Here is a 21,536-nt window from a genome sequence, read left to right on the forward strand (position 1 = left end):
GTAACGCTCGCCAAAATGCAACCTAGTGTCTTTTTGTGAATGTACCTGAGTCAAACATTCGTTTAAAAGCATATTTAGGACGGAATCGCCACTTTTAAGATTTCCCGTATTCTCGTTTTTTGGTCAAATGGCCTTTTGAATGGGAGTGCTAGGGGCACTTTTATGCTAGCCTCAAAATAGCTATTTTTAAAACACTAAGAAGGCTCGACACAACATTAAACTTTGCTTTAAGTATCACCAGGGGCTCTACACATGAACTCGAGCATTGAGGACATTGTTTGTGTACACAGAGCTTACTAAAAAGAAATGTTTAGAGCAACTCACGTTAGCAGTTGTTGTTAATGCTATCCGCCTTTTTCCCAGTCCAAAATAGGTGATCTCCGAATGTGAATGAATGGACTCCATAGGAGGAAATGTCATTCTTATATGAGGCTCCTTTTTCAACTACAAGGTCAGTATTGTTTTTCACTAACGACAAAACAACGAATTATCCGTGCATTTATATGGAACTAAGCTTTAGGAGCTTTCCATCTTTACTCTCCTCCCTCGACTATTTTTGACTGGCTCGATAGACCGGAGGAACAACAGCTACAGTGAGTTGTTCAAAACCTTTCTTTTTAGTAAACTCTGTGTACACAATGTTGTCAATGCTCGAGTTCATGTGTAGAGCCCCTGGTGATACTTCGAGCAAAGTTTCATGTTGTGTCGAGACTTCTTAGTGTTTTAAAAATAGCTATTTTGAGGCTAGCATAAAAGTGCCCCTATTACTCCCATTCAAAAGGTAATTTGACCGAAAAACGAGAATACGGTAAATCTTAAAAGTGGCGTTTCCGTCCTAAATATGCTTTTAAACGAAAGTTTGACTCGGGTACATTCACAAAAAGACCCTAGGTTGCATTTTGGCGAGAGTTACGCTTTAAATGTATAATGAAGACTGTAAGGTATTAAAAAGGTACAGTAAATCAAAATTAATTTCTTAAAAGTATAATTATTAGTTTGGTTGGCTTTTGGGAGAAAAGGTCGACAAGGTAAACCTTTCGACAATAAAAACCTATGTGAATAAAAGTTGACAAATACATCCATTAAGCACAGTTAGCAGTGATGAACGAGAAATATTACATTGGACACAGAGGAACATTATTTATTTTACGTCTGCCAAATGCCCATTTAGTGATATGTAAATAACATCTAACAAAGTGGACATGGAGATGCACTAAGTGCTATGTTAGACAATGTGTTACTCTAGTGTGGTTGTGTTTAAGAAAGAACATTTCAGTTTATGGCAGAAGCATTTTTCTGAAGTGCAGCATCTTGCTTTGAATGACTGAACATGATAGGTATCACTACAGGATGAGGTGGAGGTGTGTTTCCAGGGCGACAGGTAAATCATTTATTTTTCAAGGTCATGGCAACTAAACATGTTATGTCACCCCTCCCACACCGATGACCGTAGTGCAGCCAGATTACATTAACAGGGTAATACACAGGTGTAATGATTGTGGGTTTTTTCTCCATCACTTTTCTCGTCTTTTACTCGCCCAGCAGACAAACCATTTGGCTGGGATTACTGTACATCTTCTTAAAGTAAAAGAATAATGCTTATTTTGTGTTAGTTAATTTGAGATGCACTTTTAGTGACTCAGTAAAATTCCCCATGCCCCTTTTGGATCGCTATGCAGGACAACAAGAGCCCCTTCCTAATAATGTGTTCAATAAAAACACAAATAAAATACCAAACCAAACCCAAATGGTAATTCATAGGCCAGTAAGTCTGTCCATGCATCTCTTAAACTAAAACATTAATCATAACTGATGAGGGGTTGTCAGCTACCTGTTTACCCAACATATTGGCTAGATGCTGCCAGCTCCTGCCATGCCTAGTGTATGTGTGTTTGCAGTAATTGCTGCTGCTTTTAAGTGGCCTGTCTTTATTCACCTTACTCAGAAACTGTGAACAAATGGTGCAAACACCATGAGATTGAATAGTCATTTTCTACTCAAGGTAACCACTGCTTTCAGACCAGTCTGCTTTTGTGCTGCATAATTAAGAGTACCTGCCAGCAAGTCTCTGCTCCAAACAACTGTTTTAGTTGCTGCATTCCAAAACTGACTCTTAAAAAGACATGATTGGTGCAAAGGTAAATTAGAAGATGGTGATGACATCATCCTGTGTGCCTATACACTGTAAACACACTAATTAAGTACAAGAGTAACAGTAGTGTGTGTTGCCAAGCAAGTGCATTTAACTACGCACCAAACATATTTGCATTTAGCACTGGCTATGCTTTATTCAAATCAATGCAATTTGGATTATAAAAAACATAAATTGAGCAGGTCCTATTATGGTGCACAACGATATGCCAAAATACCTCATTGTAGGGTGAGGGAAAAGACTTGATTGGACTGTGTCCATGAGTTTCGTAATTGTGTGTGTGTGTGTGTGTGTGTGTGTGTGTGTGTGTGTGTGTGTGACAATTAAAGTGGGAGGGGTAATGGATAATGGAAACAGAACTTGACCTCATTCATAACTAGTGGTACAGTAACAATGAGAGATTGAGACCTCTACCTGTGTCTCTCTATCGATTCAGTCTTACTCCATTCATCTTTCTTACTCTCTCTCAATAAACCTCAGTCATTCTTGCTTATTCTCTCTTTTACCCATTATATGTATCTCTCATCACTTATGACAATGAGAGAGCCTTTACTTCTGTCTCTGAGTTTTTCTCTTCTCCTTTTTTCTTTCTTTCTTTCCTCATCTTGCTGTGATTAGTTTTCTCTCTGTCCTATCTTTTCTCTACCCACCCTATTCTTCCTCCCTATCCCTTTTGTCGCCCTTTCAATTCAGCTTTTGTTTTTAGTCTGTTTTCTTTTGCTTTGTCAATTTGCATTTTTTTTATCTCTCGCTTTACTTCAAACAGGGAAGTGTATTTATATTTCCTCAGCATCATCCCGCCATATCAATGACTTATAGTACACAGGTGGAATTTCCCTAATGCAGTGCTTTTTCCGCATGCTCAATGTAATTGGATTTCTTTTATGCTATGCCAGATTCAGCAATCTGATTTGATTGTATTGCTACATAAAAGACAGAATGTGAGTAAGACAGAGAGAGGGAAGGATAAAAGGTTTGTGTTCGTTTCGTGTTCGTGAAAGCTATACTTTACAGGACACAGAAACTTAATCCATGCATGTGCATAATTCAATCACACCACTCTACAACACCCAACCACACACAAGCAGGTACCATACAACACAGCCTAGAGAAAAGACTAAAGGTGACAGTTCTTTTGCTATCTCGGCTCCTTTACCCACGGCCTGAGGAAATATTACGTATTAAAGTATTGACCCCTACGCTATTTGCACACTTTATTGTGTTGTAGATTACATTTTAAATGGATTAAATGGATCATCAATCTACCCTTAATAACCAATAATGACAAAGTGAAAACATGTTTTTAGACATTTTTGTGAATTTATTAAAAATCAAAAACTGAAAGCTCTCAATGTGCAAAAAGTGAAGTGGTCTGAATACTTTCTGAAACCATTGTATATTTTCCTCATGTATGTAATTTGTGCATTTAGGCCTTTCTGTAAAGGCATAGTGTTATTTATATAAAGTAAACCGTATATTGATAATCATACATTAATAGGATAATGAACAATGCATTTCAGTTTTGTCAAACATGGTTTGGACTCGCCGGTGCGTCTTTCGTCCTCAGAGGGTCAACTGTCTTTGTTTCTTCCGAGGGAATGCAGCTGCTCATCAATAGAAACTGGAACCATTCGAGCACACATCAAAATGTAACTGGATCACATTAAACAACTAAGTTGACCCCCACTGTTTTTGTTCCAGGAAGTGCCGGTACACCAGTGGTTTTCAATGAGAATGGAGACGCTCCGGGAAGATACGATATCTTCCAGTACCAGAGAACCAACAGGTCTACTGCAGAGTACAAAGTCATTGGCTCCTGGACCAATAAGCTACACCTCAAAGTGAGATTTTACACACACACACACACACACACACACACACACACACACACACACACACACTCTCCATTGCTCAAGCATTTCTAGCTCGCTGCATATTGAAAGATTTCTAGCAGCTAACCTCTGTGTAATGAAGAAAATATGCCTTTACAGTACTACAAAATGTATTTTAATGTGAGTGGTTTATTGAAGCTTCTGAGGCATTATAGACCGAATGCCTTAGCAGAATGAAAGTTCAACATCACCATAAGCAGCTGCAATGAATTCAAAATCTCCTGTCACTTGGCTGGATTGGTTTGAGTTATTGCTTTTGTTCAGATGCAAAAGTTTGCTGGAATCCAGCATTTTTTACAAGAAAGTGTGGATCATTCTTTCTTTTCAAAATGCTGCGTGTTGTGAAGGGACATACTCACACTGAAACACACACCCACACAGAAATATATACAATCCATGAATGCTGGCACCAAAATTAGAGCATACACCTGAGCATTATATACACCTACACAAAAACACATGATTCAACACATGCATGCATGCATGCACACAAACATCTTGAGCAGTGTGCTTAGTGTTATAAATCCACCCAGGACTTCATTAGAAAGGCCAGATGACAGATGAGAAGACTAATAGACACAAAGTGCTTTCTGCCTGATGGACGGCCTGGCTGACTGAGAGAGAGAGAGAGTCCGCAGCAACACATAGGACAACACATAGTTAAGACACACATGATTGGGCACTTTGACAGTTGACAAATTAACAGATGTATTTGATTTGTTTAGCAATCCAGTTGGGTTTGAAGGCACAGTGGCAGATGTCGAGATGGCAGCAGGTGAAAGTGTTTATGATAAACAAACAGTTTGAATGCTTTTCAGCATAAAGAGAGGACAGCTCTGTGCAACAGACAAAGTACAAATCAAGCCAGTGAGTTTCATGGTTAATGTTTGGTTGGACATACAGTACTTGGACCAAGATAAGTTGGTGTTTATAAATAAATAAATTTTAAAAATAAAATTTTGTTACAGCTGCTATTGTGTTCGATGTGGTTTGGGTGGTGCATAATTTATGGTTATTGTTGCAAAATAGGGTGTGTGTGTTTGTGTGTAAAACTTCTCCGTTAAGGCTATGAATAAAGAATGAGTAGAAATACTGAAAAAACAGAATAAAAATGTTTTAAACAATTTACACACACACTCACAAAAAGCAGTAACACTCCATTTTACTAAGGACCCTCTGCTATCAGAATAACCTCAGGGACTGGGTATAATGACAAACACTCGCACACATAACAACAACTTAAAATGCACACATACCAGACATAGGGAAAGCTTAAGGGATTCACTATAATGCCAGCATGACACAAGCACAAACAAACAAAATGAACACATGGAAGAATGTGCACACACGCACACATAACGACAATTTAAAACACACACATACACACAAACACAGAAGGAAATACAGATGGCCTATTTGTGCCAGATCTGATTATGGTCTGATTGCGGGCTTCCAGACTAGCTGGTGTTAGTTTTGTGCCCAGCAGCGCTCAGGAAAACGATCAGAGGATCTGCTTGTGTGTTGTGTACAAGTTGCCCTTAAGACACACTTTCTGCAGGTACAGAGAACACAGAGTGTTAAAGGACTTTTTAACACAAAGTAATGTCAGCGTCAGCAGATGGCTGCCAATCTTTATGTCACATAATATCCCACAAGAAGATGGGAAGTTTTGTTTTGCCACATGAACACAAATAATTTCATGAAAACAAATGGAATCTACATTTGCCATATGGAACAGATATCATACCTTTGTTTAACTCTCCTCTCAGTAAAAAAAAGAAGAGGAGACTGTTCATATTTTGTTGAACCGTTTGTCTGCGTCTGCAAAGTTGGCCATCTGGCTAACATGCATGAACCGGGCTCAGGGTGGTGGTAGTGTAGAGCCAGATCGACGGGTTAAACATTCCTATTACCGGATAATGGACAATTTGCTGGACTTCAGTCGTTTGTGGGCTATAGGGGGGTGTTATGCTCTGTGGGGGAGGGTGGATAGTTGGTAGTTCAGTTTTGATTAAGAAAGTACATTTTTGTTATTTTGAAAGGTTTTGTTGTGTTTTTTCCTTTTTCTTAAAGTTTATCTTTTCTTGAATTGTTTTTGATTTTGTGATTGTGTTTTTTCTTTAAAATGGTCCAATAAAGAGACTTTGAAAACCTAAATCCTCTCCTCTCCTCTCCTCTCCTAGCTTGAGGCCATGCGTTGGAAGACAGGTGACCCATCTCTTCCACCCTCTGTATGCAGCATCCCATGCCGTGCGGGTGAAAGGAAGAAAGTGGTCAAAGGTGTGCCGTGTTGCTGGCACTGTGAGCGCTGTGAGGGATACCACTATCAGGTAGGTCTCTGGCAGAATACAGGCCGCCACTGTACTTGCTGTTGGCTCAGTTGGAAGTACACCATTCACCATTGTCCCACATCTGTCTGCCTGATGTTGTTTCTGACTGTATTTATTGACAAAGCTTTTGCAGAAACTACAAAATGAAAAAAAAGGCTTTCCTTAAAAGCAAGATGTACCACTGAAGTGTAGTTTGTTGCTCAATTGGTAAATTAAATCATGCTGAAAGTACCATGACACTAGTCTGGGCTACCATGGCACAGGATTTGAGCCACTGTGTTGACACACACATCATGAGCGTGTGGTCTCATAGCGCGCTACAGTAAGGCTCGGTATATCATTTCAAATGGTATCAAAGTGTATGGGTCGCCATTTACTTTTATTTTTAAGTTACCAGTTTTGTTATACTTTTGTTTTTTAATCCAAAGCTTTTTCTGGACACTTTCCACCAAACTGTATTCTGTCTGAATAATTGCGTTACACTGTTCACAGGTTGCGGGCGGCAAAATCCACCTAAAATACAATTCACTTTTGTCCCTCAGTGATGGAGAATTTAGTGAATATTTACAAAACATGTACTGTGATACTGTACATTCTGGTGATGCATTCTGGCAGTCGATCACAAAGTGGTTTTTGCATCAATGCGCTCTATTTTCTGTCCATCTTGTTTGTGTAAAGTCAGAGATTTCCCTGATTTGTTAATAACCTTGATTGTTGTGATTTAAAAGCTGGGAAAGCCTCCAGAAGCTCTTAGCCTAACATGATAACTTGGGTAAACTTGATATGTCAATTAAAATATAGATTTTGACCAGATGTCTAACCTTAGATGAGCCTTCTACACCTGCTTAACAATTAAAGCCACAATCAGTCCCATTTGGTGGAAGGCTTTAAAGATTGAATCTACTACTAGATTTGTTTGAAATAACAGCACTTTGCCATGATGAACATATTAGTCTTGCATGCATCTGCTTTCTGACAGCTGTTTTCTGGCTTACTCATACTCTACAATAGAGTTCTGTCCCCCTGGCTCAGTTTTTTTTGTCAATCAAAAAAAGTCACTTAGATGGCCGATTTTGGATTTATATATGCAGAAGAACCCCACAGATGCTATTATAGCAAATGGAAGTGCATAATATGAGGTGAGGGAAAAGGGTCTGATCACACATTATAAAGATACACCCCCCCATGTTAATTATATCACGGTTGGGGACAATTTGGCAGCCCATAATCCTTCATATTAAGTTAGAAAAAGCCATGAGCGAGCAAGAATATGTGCAAATAATTCCCTCGTTTAGGAAGCAATAAAGAAAAAAGAAAATATCAGCCACAACAGCAATGCTTGTACGAACGAGCGATCAATACTAATTTAGCAGATTCATGCACTTGCTGTAAAATCAATAATCTGTTGACACATTTATGGTAGATTTGGGATTTTAGTAGAATGGGAAAAAAATCATAGCAGCATGACAAAAAATAAGGAAGTGCACTGGAGAGCAAGTGTACACAAATGTGTAGAATGTGTGCTTTTCCCCCTCATTAACGAGTCAGTTTACAGAGGTAGATGACACACAATAGCTCAGCCCCAACTTCTTGGTAAACTAATCAGATGTTTTTGCATGAAAGCCTTGGGGATTTACAGTGTATTTGCCTTAAATGTGAAAGCTATATACATATTTACCATATTTATGTGAAGATTTTGGGAAGCATTGGGGATTTGCGGTTTATATACATACGTATCTGTGGAAGCTGTATACAGATTTACCACATACACAAATATTTGATGTACAATATCAAAACTGTCTCTCCCCAGGCATCAGAGTTCACTTGTGAGCTGTGTCCTTATGAGATGCGACCTGATGTCAACCGCACTGGCTGTGTTCCCATTCCGATCATCAAGCTGGAGTGGCACTCCCCCTGGGCCATCGTCCCTGTCTTCATCTCCATGCTGGGGATCATCGCCACCTCTTTCGTCATCGTCACTTTTGTCCGGCACAATGACACGCCCATCGTGCGAGCGTCGGGACGGGAGATGAGCTACGTGCTGCTAACGGGGATCTTCCTCTGCTACGCCATCACGTTCCTGATGATTGCGACGCCCGATGTGGGAGTGTGTTCATTCAGGAGGATTTTCTTGGGTTTGGGGATGTGTTTTAGCTATGCTGCGCTGCTCACCAAGACCAACAGGATACACCGCATCTTTGAACAAGGGAAGAAGTCTGTAACAGCACCCAGGTGAACACTACACCTATCTTTCATTATACACACTCTCTGTTTGCCCTCTGGGTGTTCAGTACACGCATATTTGGACGGGTGTAGTAGTGTGTTTTTCTGTGCACTCCGGTGTGCCTATTCACATGAAGACCTAACCTCCACTTCCTCCTTACTAAGCTGCTTGCAGTCATTATTCATCATTTACTTCTCATCCATTATTTATGAGAGTCATGAACTCACACTCACCTATTGTACTGTTTGCACTCGGTGTGAGTGACTCTGGGAGAGAGCATCAACTAAGTGGCTAAAATGTTAATGCAATATTTAATAGTGCTCAGGTTCATGTCTCTGCTACGCTGTCTGTCCTTCGGCACCGTCCATCTGTGAGAGTCTGTGGTATTGTACTGCTCATTGCTCATTTATTATGGTAATTAGGATTTTCCAAATTCCATGTAAGACTGAAAAAACTATTTAGTTGTATTTTAGATGTGTGAGTTCCTGTTATGTGTAAAGGAAAACAATCAATTAAAGGTAAATACATTGAAAAACAACAACAAGAAAGGGTACCATGAGGCAGGATTTTGAGGTTCTTTTGACGTTCCAGTATGTGTTGTGCCTCTAGGTGGACAGGCACTAAGCATCCTTTGAGCCTGGGAGCTTGAAGGAGCAGGTTGTTTACTACACTTCACTTCAGATGTGAGTGAAAATATAGCTTTGTTTTGGGGTATTATTTGCCCCCTTTGTCTCTCTGGCGTCCTAGATGATCATCATATTTCCCCTGTCTGGTGCAATGTGTTGGGCTTCTCCTCACTGCCCATGTTTTTTTCCATTATTTCCCAAAATCTCAACATTACCTTTCCCCTGATCTCCCTTCGAAAACTTGTGAGTTTTGAGGGCGTGTGTATGGCTGCATGTATAGGAATATAATATATTGCTGCTGTTGTTGCTGCTGTTGTAGAAAACTTATATCAGCCTTATAGATGTTATGAAAAACAGCCGTGTTTCATGTTGATGGTCAAGGAATTTAAATGTATTTGTACAAGATGTTATTGGCCAAAGACTTCAAAAAGAATTACATAAAGGTACATTTTTAAAGTCCACATATTCTCGTCACTACAAACATTCTAGCATGGGTTGCCCCACTCGTTATTAAACTCTGGCAGCGTTGTTCCCTTGCTGCACCGCCTCCTCATATCAGTAATCCTCTCCTTCCCAGGTTCATCTCTCCCGCCTCCCAGCTCGTCATCACCTTCTCACTCATCTCAGTTCAGCTGCTCGGCGTCTTCGTCTGGTTTGCGGTGGACCCACCACACACGGTTGTGGACTACGGCGAGCAGCGGACCCAGGATCCCATGTCGGCGCGCGGCGTCCTCAAGTGTGACATCTCGGACCTGTCCCTCATCTGCTCCCTGGGTTACTCCATCCTGCTGATGGTGACATGCACAGTTTACGCCATCAAGACGCGAGGCGTGCCCGAAACCTTCAACGAGGCCAAGCCCATCGGATTTACCATGTACACCACCTGCATCATCTGGCTGGCGTTCATACCCATCTTCTTTGGAACGTCACAGTCCGCAGAGAGGGTAAGTGTGTATGTTTTATTGTTTTTTTCTGTCAGTCCTGCTATATACCTACAATCCTACTATCTGCATACTTTAACTGGTGTTTTTTTTTTTTTTACAATTTCTTTATGAACTACAGTCTACAGAGAGTGTGAGTATATTGCAGATGATTGTACTTCATTCCCATCATTTTTAGTCTGCAAAGAGGATGACACCATGGTGTGTGTGTCTGCTAGTCAGTGCGTTTATCTGTTGGATTATCCTGTATATGACCTGTTCGGGATTTAAAAGCAATTTTCTTTGAGACACCACAGTCTACAGGAAAGATGACGACAGGGTGAATTTGTGCATGGGTTGACTTCATAGAAAAGGTTGCGTTGGATTAAGATGATTTTTGTGTGATTCTAATGCATAATTGTGTGAAATGTCCTTTATAAGATGACAATTCAATGACGGGTGGGTTGTGATAGTGGGGCTTATGGGCTTTCTGTGAGCATGACGAAACTCTCCTGAGCCCATTTTGCAGTATTATTTAGACTTTTTTGAGTGAGAAATTTGAATGTATTGCCATAGTAAAACATCTGACTTCTCTCTTCCCCAGACAAACCTTTTGGAGATCCAAAACTGCATCTCTTTGGCACTGAGAGATGTTTTTCAATTGTAGCTATATACTAATGGCTTAGAGTCCAAAATCTCCTGACAATCCTTCATGAGTACAAGAGGATTTTCTGTCTGGCTGATTGACTGGATCCATGCCATGGTCCAGGCTTTTAGAGAGCTGTACTGTCAAGCCTATTCCTCTTACCTTTAGTCAATTATTGATGGCTCTGTGATGTGAGTGAGATGTAACTATCACACAGTGAAGGTTGTGTGTGTGGGCAGCCTTTACAGGGTTCAGGCTTCATGTAATGAACAATGGTTTCATTATGGACGCACAGTGCATTATCTGCATGTATATTGTGTTTTATTGGATATTTGAAGTCATTCTATGTACACATACACAGACGACAAATAGAGAGAAGAACATACTTGTATTCCTTGGGGCAGTGGTTCCCAACCTGCAGGGCTGGGACCCCATAGGATGTCCCAAGATAAATCTTTGGGGCACACAAAGTAATTAGAAAGAAGTATTTTCCCCTGTTGAAGTGCTTGATGTTTTCACCTCCACGGACGAAGTCCTTCAAATGAAACGATATTAGAAGGACAAATCATATTTTGGTTTAACAGCTCATGTTCACACTATGGCCATAACCTGTGATGAGGGGTCACAATTAGCTATCGCTGGATTAAGGGATTGTAAGCAAAAAAATGTCGGGAGCCACTGCCTTAGGGAAACAATCAGGTACAGTCAGGTCCATAAATATTGGGACATCGACACAATTCTAATCTTTTTGGCTCTATACACCACCACAATGGAGTTGAAATGAAACGAACAAGATGTGCTTTAACTGCAGACTTTCAGCTTTAATTTGAGGGTATTTACATCCAAATCAGGTGAACGGTGTAGGAATTACAACAGTTTGTATATGTGCCTCCCACTTTTTAAGGGACCAAAAGTAATGGGACAGATTAACAATCATAAATCAAACTTTCACTTTTTAATACTTGGTTGCAAATCCTTTGCAATCAATTACAGCCTGAAGTCTGGAACGCATAGACATCACCAGACGCTGGGTTTCATCCCTGGTGATGCTCTGCCAGGCCTCTACTGCAACTGTCTGCAGTTCCTGCTTGTTCTTGGGGCATTTTCCCTTCAGTTTTGTCTTCAGCAAGTGAAATGCATGCTCAATCGGATTCAGGTCAGGTGATTGACTTGGCCATTGCATAACATTCCACTTCTTTCCCTTAAAAAACTCTTTGGTTGCTTTCTCAGTATGCTTCGGGTCATTGTCCATCTGCACTGTGAAGTGCCGTCCAATGAGTTCTGAAGCATTTGGCTGAATATGAGCAGATAATATTGCCCGAAACACTTCATAATTCATCCTGCTGCTTTTGTCAGCAGTCACATCATCAATAAATACAAGAGAACCAGTTCCATTGGCAGCCATACATGCCCACGCCATGACACTACCACCACCATACTTCACTGATGAGGTGGTATGCTTTGGATCATGAGCAGTTCCTTTCCTTCTCCATACTCTTCTCTTCCCATCACTCTGGTACAAGTTGATCTTTGTCTCATCTGTCCATAGGATGTTGTTCCAGAAATGTGAAGGCTTTTTTAGATGTTGTTTAGCAAACTCTAATCTGGCCTTCCTGTTTTTGAGGCTCACCAATGGTTTACATCTTGTAGTGAACCCTCTGTATTCACTCTGGTGAAGTCTTCTCTTGATTGTTGACTTTGACACACATACACCTACCTCCTGGAGAGTGTTCTCGATCTGGCCAACTGTTGTGAAGGGTGTTTTCTTCACCAGGGAAAGTATTCTTCGGTCATCCACCACAGTTGTTTTCCGTGGTCTTCCGGGTCTTTTGGTGTTGCTGAGCTCACCGGTGCGTTCTTTCTTTTTAAGAATGTTCCAAACAGTTGATTTGGCCACACCTAATGTTTTTGCTATCTCTCTGATGGGTTTGTTTAGATTTTTCAGCCTAATGATGGCTTGCTTCACTGATAGTGACAGCTCTTTGGATCTCATATTGAGAGTTGACAGCAACAGATTCCAAATGCAAATAGCACACTTGAAATGAACTCTGGACCTTTTATCTGCTCCTTGTAAATGGGGTAATGAGGGAATAACACATACCTGGCCATGGAACAGCTGAGCAGCCAATTGTCCCATTACTTTTGGTCCCTTAAAAAGTGGGAGGCACATATACAAACTGTTGTAATTCCTACACTGTTCACCTGATTTGGATGTAAATACCCTCAAATTAAAGCTGAAAGTCTGCAGTTAAAGCACATCTTGTTTGTTTCATTTCAACTCCATTGTGGTGGTGTATAGAGCCAAAAAGATTAGAATTGTGTCGATGTCCCAATATTTATGGACCTGACTGTATGTGAATGATTGATTGTGTGAAAGCCTATAACCATACAAACACTCAAACAGCTTATCTGGTTCATAACATTACAGTACACACACAGTAAACCATTGTGTTTACTTGCATGCAGTTTATTGATTCCATTTTTTGATAGTGTGACTATTCTAGATTTAACAATAAAACCCTTCATACACTCATTGAGATTCAAGGCAGGTCATTGATTGCAGATGCCACAGGGTATACATCACAATGAACACTGTAAATGCACACACATATAGTAGATAAATAAGCAGTAAACAGACACACAGGCATGGCGATGAACACATAAATAGCACTGTTTCATTCACAGGTTTCAAGTGTAACATAATGTGCACATAAACACACACATACACTGTAGAGATACAAATGTAACCACAAACCTCAAGCTTTTTAGGAAGGAAATCAATCAAGTCAATGTACAGTTCCAAAGCAAAGTGTGTCCTTGAAAGAGTCCATCTACACACTCTCAAATGTCAGTCCAATTGTATCATCCTACATAAATGCTGACTACCTTTATGTCCGCTGAAGGTTCAAGGTCTTCCCCAATAAAGAGAAGACTCTCATAGTCTCTCCCTATTTTGTTGTGTCAGTCAGGCAATTTTCATTTCTCCATTTCCTTGCGTCTCAGCCCATTTTCCTTTCAAGGCGGGTGCCCCCCTCTGTCGCATGGCAAAAAGCTGACATCAAAGTGATCCAGTTTAATCACACATCAGGGAAATCATACTCTTGGTGCTTATTTCATACTGTCTTTTCTTTGCTCACTCTCATTTATTTCCCCACAAGATGCCAGGGAATTTTGGAGTAATTGATGCAGGAAGTTTTAAGTGACTCAGTAAAGTTTTACGCATCACATTTACGCAAATATGATCCGGTGGGTTTAATTACAATTATAACCCAATAAAGACAACATTACTGATTCACTTTCCCCAGACAGGTTTAATCCAGTCATGGGTTTCAAACAGGTGACTGTATGACAGCTGGAAGCTTCTCTATCTTTAAGTTGTATGTCGTGTGAGTCGAGGTATGTGTTTGGGACCATTTGTAGGTGCTGATGTGTCATGGTACCTTTAGGGTGTGTTCATGCGCATACAAACTATATGCATACTATGTGGGGAGAAGGTTTGCGACGATTCATGCTGAAATGAGAGCTCACAGCATCAGAGAGGAGAACATTTAAATATTGACAGCAACGATGTGATTGGCTGATAGAGCTTGTGGCTAAAATCTGGTTGGTTTAACTAAAAGAGTAAACACCCCTAATCAGCTGAAAAGGAAAAGCCGAAGCAGAGGGAGAGAAAGGAGGGGAATGAGAATTAGTGAGTAACATAATAGTTTGATGATAGTCTTCTTGGCTGAACTTACACTAAGCTTCATATCTGTGTGTGCATGGTATATGTTATCAGATGTGCTGAAGCCGGCGTCTGTGCCATGTTTATTCGGCTAATTAGAATGTCCACCAGCGACTTCTCGTGCATTGGCGCTGGTGTGTTGTATTTAATTGGAATATCCACCAGTGCACATTTGTGCATCTGTGTATGTTGTTTCTAATTGGAATATCCTCTGGAGTGTGTGGCAGCTGGCTGGCTAACAGAGAGAGCAAAAGAGAGGGAGGAGAGAGCCGAGTCGAAGGAATAAACAGGTGATGATGTGACTCGCTGATGGGGCTTTAATGAGGAGAGCTCTACCAAGGGCATAGGTTTGGTTTCTGAATGGGCGTAGGGGGATGGAGGTTGGAGGTTAGATGACAACATGACTCACATTATGGTTAACTTTGTCATCAAATGGCCATCATGCTCTGCCTAATCATTCTTCAGTATTGTCAGTATTTGTGTACGATCAATAGACTTACACACAATCTCTGTAGTTATGTCCGTAAAACGGAAGAAAATAGACTTGAAGCATAAAAATACACGTCGGGTTGCAGACGAAGCGTCACACCGCCTGTGTAGACAGCTGGATTGATTATAAAAGAAGCATATCTGTTCCATGAGACGCATCTTGTCTTGCGATTTCTTGTAAATTAGCTTTTACCCTTTCCCAGTCAGTGTTCACAGCAGATGTTGTCTGTTTCTGGCGTTCATTCAGTGTTTTGTCCAGGGCTATTTCACCAATGTCATATTTCTTGATATGATATATTTCTGATCCCTTGTTTTTTTTTGTGAAAACCTGCATTGACTGGAAGAAGGGCTGGATCTTTCTGTGTGGTACAGTGTGATCAGCACAGTAGTCAGTAAGCCTATAGAGCCTGTTAGAAGGTACAGTCTGTGCTCATACAACAAGGGTTATAATGCATAACCTTCCACCTAAAGCAATCCAACATTCCTTCCTAGCTTTTGGGTTGAATAAAAACCATGGAGAGCTAGCCATCTTGGTATACTCGCTTGGTATGTGTATATTTAGAATTACTTTATGTTCATCATTTGCTGACAAATGCAGAATGAGATTCTGCCACATCATCTTCTTCTGTCCTCACCACTCACTGCCACTTGATTGTCTTTCCCTCTCATGTACTTGTGTACATGTATTCAGTCCCTACCACAACCTCTTCTCATATACTCCTTGTGTTTCTGCTTTCTCCTCGTCTTAACACCCTTCCTCTCATTCCTCCCCTCACGTCCTGTCCCTCAAACGCCTCTGCATACGCAACACGGCTCTGAATCACAGCGGGCGGAGGAAGAGGGGAGGAGAAACACAAAGGGAGGGAGAGATGAGAATTGAAAGAGAAAGTTTCAGCGAGAGATAGGGAGATGCAGGGAGACAGTGAGACACGGAATAAGAATGTGAGAGATAAAACAAGAAAGAGGGAGAGAGGGATTCTTAACCATCACCAACAAGGGAAGTATTGTTTTGAAATAGGTCATGCTACCATGCAGAGGCTGCTGGCTCCAAACAGCTTCTGCCGCACCCTGCAGAAATGGGAAAGGCGCGTGTGTGTGTGTGTGTGTGTGTGTGTGTGTGTGTGTGTGTGTACGTTTGTGTGTGTTTCCCTCTGCCTCTCTCTGCTTGTTGTAAAGCCCTAACCACAGGGTACATCCTCTCTTCAGCGATCTCTCTCTGTGTCTGCATCATCATTCCTTTGCCTGACACCATGGACAGCAGACCATCTTTCTTGTTTCTTCTTTCTTTCTCTATACTTCTCTTTCTTTCTCCATGTGAGCCACCTCTCCTGTTCTCCAGATGTCTTAAATATGGTCAGCTTGTTATCTTCTGCTTCCAACAGAGGGAAGAATCAACCACCCTGCTGCTACACTGTGTTTTATGCGTGTGTGCATATAGTTTTTGTTTGCTAGTTATGCTTGTATACCCATGAAGGAGCTGCTGCGAGATGGTAGATCATGCAAGTCTTGATTTGCAAATACAAGACTAGCCGTTCTTGTCCATCCAAAAGAAAATCTCTTTATCTAAAATTTGACATTTTTATGGAAATCTGTTTTTCTAGACATCGACATGATGACCTTGGTCTACATTAGTAGGAATAGAGTGAAACAAAGAGCAGGGCTCCAGACAATTTTTTTTCACTAGGAGCACATTGGCCCCCAACTGAAAATTTTAGGGGCGCAACCAGAAAAGTTAGGGGCACACACCGTAAATCAACATGCTAACCAAATATTCACATTTCTACAAATTTCCTCTGTATTACTAATAAATACTTTGATAATAGATGCAGAAATTACAATGTGCTGTTTCAAATTCATTGTCTCTTTTGAAGATGCAACATAGGTTAATCGACAGCACCATCGCTGTCATGAAAAAAAAAATTATATATATATATATACACACACCAGCTCTAGTCTACAATTACAATGAATTCAACTTAAAATGAAACATGCATTGTTTAGGCTACTACTGAACCAATATCGGTACCAACAGAAATCACTGTTGTGCCTGCTTAGGAAGTGTAACGTCAACAGCACCGCGACTGCTTTCGCCTCGCCATTAATATCATATCGCAGCAAGCGCTGTCTGCGTGAAGTTTTGAAAAACTGTAACCACACTTGAAACCACTTTATCGGCATTTCCGTGACTCACTGTGACTTCAACAAAACTGCAGAGCCGACGTAGTTTGCACCGTCCGCAGCTATGCATGTGTGTGTGCGAGTGTGTGTGTTTGTGTCAGAGCTCCGCTCTCTGTCAGTTTTCAGAGAGGACAGATAAGCTTGAGCTTACGCGCTCTCAGGTACCGAAATTTCGACGTTTAACGTGTAAAAAAGGGGGCAAATTTACTGGTCGCACATGTTTGACTGGATGTAAAATTCAGTCGCACACTCTTAAATTTTGGTCGCAAAATGCGACCATTTGGTCGCAAAATGCGACCATTTGGTCGCAGTCTGGAGCCCTGAAGAGGTATGCAGTACAGCCTAAACCCAGCTTGGGAACAGACTGAATTCTGCAGTTTCATAATGGAAGGACAGAGCCGCATGTTCTGAACAGTATGAATCTACAGGTTCAGTCACTGAAGCTGCTATTCATACAGACCTTTGCACTTTGTGTCTCTCAAGGCCTCCCATTCACATTATCTGTCTGACACATTCACCATCTCTCTCTCTCTTACACACACACACACACACACACACACACACACACACACACACACACACACACACACACACTGCTGTCTAACCTTAGACTAAAGCAAGACCCAAGTGTCCTAACCTCAAAATGGCCCCTTTAAGCAGTGAAAAATGGCAAATAGCCTTTCTTTGGGTAACGTTTCTCTTTTTTTTTCTCTCCCTGTGATTGTGTTTGGTCCTCAGGTGTATATAAAGAACACAGACAATCTGCGGCACCTGCCACACACATCCACTGCTGCCTCTCACAGCGCACACACATATACACACAGTGTTGCGGCTCACCGTCCACAGACAGATTTATGGCCGCGACTGTGGTCTCGGTGGAGAACCAGTGACCGCCCAGATCCTCAGCGGGAGTAACCGTCGGCAATTAATCTACAGCAATCTGAGGAGGCTGAAAGAGAAAGAGGATGAGAGAGACAGGGAGGCCATATAAAAGCGGGACGATGAGAGAGGGGGCTGAAAGGGTGGCAACAAAAATAAAAAATAGGGATGGAGGATGAAGATAGAAAAAGGGAGTTAGAGTAAACATTCAAGGCAAAACGGCAGCAAAAGAGGAATGAATCAGAGTGTGGGAGTGCAAAGTGAGCAGAAAGGGAGAGCCAAGTCAGGGTGGGATTTACACAACCAGCCAATGCTAATACAGAGGAAGAGAGACATGCTAATATTAGAGAGAGAGAGAGAGAGATACATGTAGCTCAAAGATGAAGAGTAAAATTGAAAACTGAGGGTGATACAAAGAGGAAGAAAGCATTATGAAGATGGAAAAGGGAATCAGAGAAATGTCTAAATCGTTTAAGAATTGGACAGATGGCCAAAGCTCGGGTCATAAACATCACAATCGACTCTCTGTCACACGCACATACAGTACACACACAGCTGTCCCAAACATGATGCTACAGGTGGCTTGGGAAGATCTCATTGCAGGGTTTATTGTAAGACTACATTTTTTTTTCCATGTGTACTTTGACTGGCCAGTGGATGATTCAGCTGCAGATTGTATCAGTGTCTAGAAAATATATAAACCTAGACAGTTAAACACAACATTCACTTAAACATTGTTTGCATTCACTATGATACAGTACAGTATGACTGACACTGTGTTTTCAACAGTCCACATTACCATATCTACTATGTTTAAGTTAAAGTAAAAAGCTAGACATCTTTAATAATATGCAAAATACTGTAGACAAAAAAGGTAATTGGTTAAATAGCTATAAATGTTATTTAAATGCTGCCAGCTAATTGAATAACTTCTGAACTTTTCCCAAAAGTTAGAGAAGAGATATGGAATTCCCAATAAACATGTGAAGTACAAAGTTAAACAAACCTTTATTCAGTATTTCAATTACTTGAGCAGTGTCTGCTATATTAGTTAAATGTTAACAGTCAATAGACTATAGTCTGCACAGACCGTCCATAAGGATTTATGCACCCTAAAGAGGCAAATTGCCCTGAATTAAACCTATCAGGTTGTGTGTTTTCTCCTAGGCAGAGCACTGCTCCCAAAGCAGGAAAGATGTGATGATTTGTAAAATGTACTATAATTCTTTCAATTTAACCATTTTGTGGGGTATTTCATGGGAATTAGACACAGTTGCAAGCTGTTGAAAATAATGTTGTGATTGGTTAAATTTGCGTTAGAGTAATCATTGTGATCACAAGATTGATGGAAGTACTATACAAAGCCTCTCATCACATTTATAAGTGCACAGCTTTGAATGCAACATCACCCACAGACAGTATTATTGAAACCAGTGTGAACATTTAAATAGAAACATAGAGTATGCATGGGATGCTTGGGGGAAAAGTGGACCATAAATTAGAGCAGTCGGTTGCTTCTTTCATCATGTGAGTACCAGTACTGAGCCACAAGGCTTATTAATAAGACATAATAGAAGGAACCGTATGAGCTGTGCAATTAAGTCCTATATTTGAAATGCAGATTACACATTTGGCAAGTATACAATTCCTGCACCATTAATTGTATTGTGTGATGTATTATTTATTTATATTTAGCTTGTAATATAAAGTATAATGATTGATTATACTATCTTTGGTTAAGGTTAGGGAGCAAGTTTGGTTCAAATTAAATAAGAAAGGTTTGAACTCAAAATGCAAACTTTCTCGGTATGAGTTGACATAAAAAAAAACAAAAAAAAACGTATTGAGCATTATTTTTGCAGGCAAGGTACAATACCAGGAAACTTTTATAACTCCTACAGTAGCCACACACGGGGTGGGATCAGCGGAACATGGACAGAGAGCAGTCTCTTCTGACGTTCTCAACGTTTCTTTCCTCTGCTGGATTTAGACGTCATGTCGTCTTTATCCTAACAGAATTTACCAATCCTTGGGGTCATTATCTGGAGCAGGCGGTGTGTGTGAAGTTTTGAAGCAATGGATTCTGCAATGTTTTGCAGGGTTCTGGTGGGATTTGGTCGTTTGGCTGAAAATGGGGGAGAGACAGACAGCAAGTGTCAGATCCTGACATCAAACAGTGTGATGTTGAAGGATGTGGGGTCACCCAAGGGGGACCTCTCACAGAGACGCTGGCACAGTCTCTCTCTCTCTCACACACACACACACACACACACACACACACACACACACACACACACACAATGTATGCATACACACACGTTCACAAATACATACTTTTAAGAGCACTTACATGCATGCACACATACTCTCAGAAACTCTCCTCAAGGGAGCAACAGAGATAGGCAAAGAACAGTATCAATTCAAAGTTGTGCACACATTCCCAATGCAAGTCATCGCCATCAACCTTACATCTCTGTAACAACACAAAATAACAAACCTCACATATGCTGCTGTTTATTCTGCTTATTTTTCACATTCACCACAGCTGTCATTTCTTCATTCCGGCATATGTCAAACTGTAAAGAGACACCCTTCATGACAAAAAATAATATGAAGATAATAAAAGGCTTCACCACGGATACTGCAGCTGATTAAATAGTTTTGTCTTTTTGGTGCCATTTAACTTTTGAAGATATACATTTTTTATATTCTTCATCAATCAATTTAACAGAACAAACTGTAAAGTATGTGAAGCAAACCGACAAGAATTTAAAGAAATCATACCATATTAATTAACCATGGGAATAGTAATTTAGGCAAAATTAAAACATTGGAAAACTGATAAATGAAGCCATTCAGATGCCCAAGTTTAATTAGTGCTGCATTGCTCATCCTGCTGATCCTGACAGAAATTCAGAGTTTGTTGCCTTTCAAGCTGTTGCTGTGCAGATGCAATAACCTGACATCCCGTTGCTGGCAATGGTGAGGAAATACTTGGCTTGGGGATTTTTAAGCTCTGTCAGACTCAAGTGTCAGCAAGCATTTGGGTGAATCAGGAATAAACAGTCTGGTCAACAAAGTGTTATTCCAGTTCATGCTTCCAAATGTATTATTTTCATGTTGATGGAGTATTTGACTGTTGTCCCTCATTAAGTGTTGTGCACCATTTAAGCCACTGGATAAAAGAGCATGCTATTAGTAGTTTGTATGTGATAACTTTTGTTTCATTCTTATGTGTAGTGAGAGTGTAAACAGTACATGGGTCTGTGTGTGTGTGTGTGTGTGTGTGTGTCCGTCCGTCCGTCCGTCCCTCTGCCTCTCTCTGCTTGTTGTAAAGCCCTAACCACAGGGTACATCCTCTCTTCAGCGATCTCTCTCTGTGTCTGCATCATCATTCCTTTGCCTGACACCATGGACAGCAGACCATCTTTCTTGTTTCTTCTTTCTTTCTCTATACTTCTCTTTCTTTCTCCATG

The 21,536-nt window shown here is 40.7% G+C and overlaps 1 protein-coding gene across 1 annotated transcript in view; it reads left to right on the plus strand.

Annotated features, from left to right (window-relative positions):
• Positions 1-21,536, plus strand: part of grm8a (glutamate receptor, metabotropic 8a) — a 406,688-nt gene that overhangs the window by 199,347 nt on the left and 185,805 nt on the right. Inside the window, exons 8-11 of the mRNA XM_078242882.1 lie at positions 3,854-3,993; positions 6,228-6,374; positions 8,185-8,606; positions 9,802-10,168. Coding sequence (XP_078099008.1) covers positions 3,854-3,993; positions 6,228-6,374; positions 8,185-8,606; positions 9,802-10,168 — 1,076 coding nt within the window. The remainder of the gene's footprint in view (positions 1-3,853; positions 3,994-6,227; positions 6,375-8,184; positions 8,607-9,801; positions 10,169-21,536) is intronic.

The sequence above is a fragment of the Sander vitreus genome, chromosome 23 (assembly GCF_031162955.1).
Source record: "Sander vitreus isolate 19-12246 chromosome 23, sanVit1, whole genome shotgun sequence".
NCBI lineage: Eukaryota > Metazoa > Chordata > Actinopteri > Perciformes > Percidae > Sander > Sander vitreus.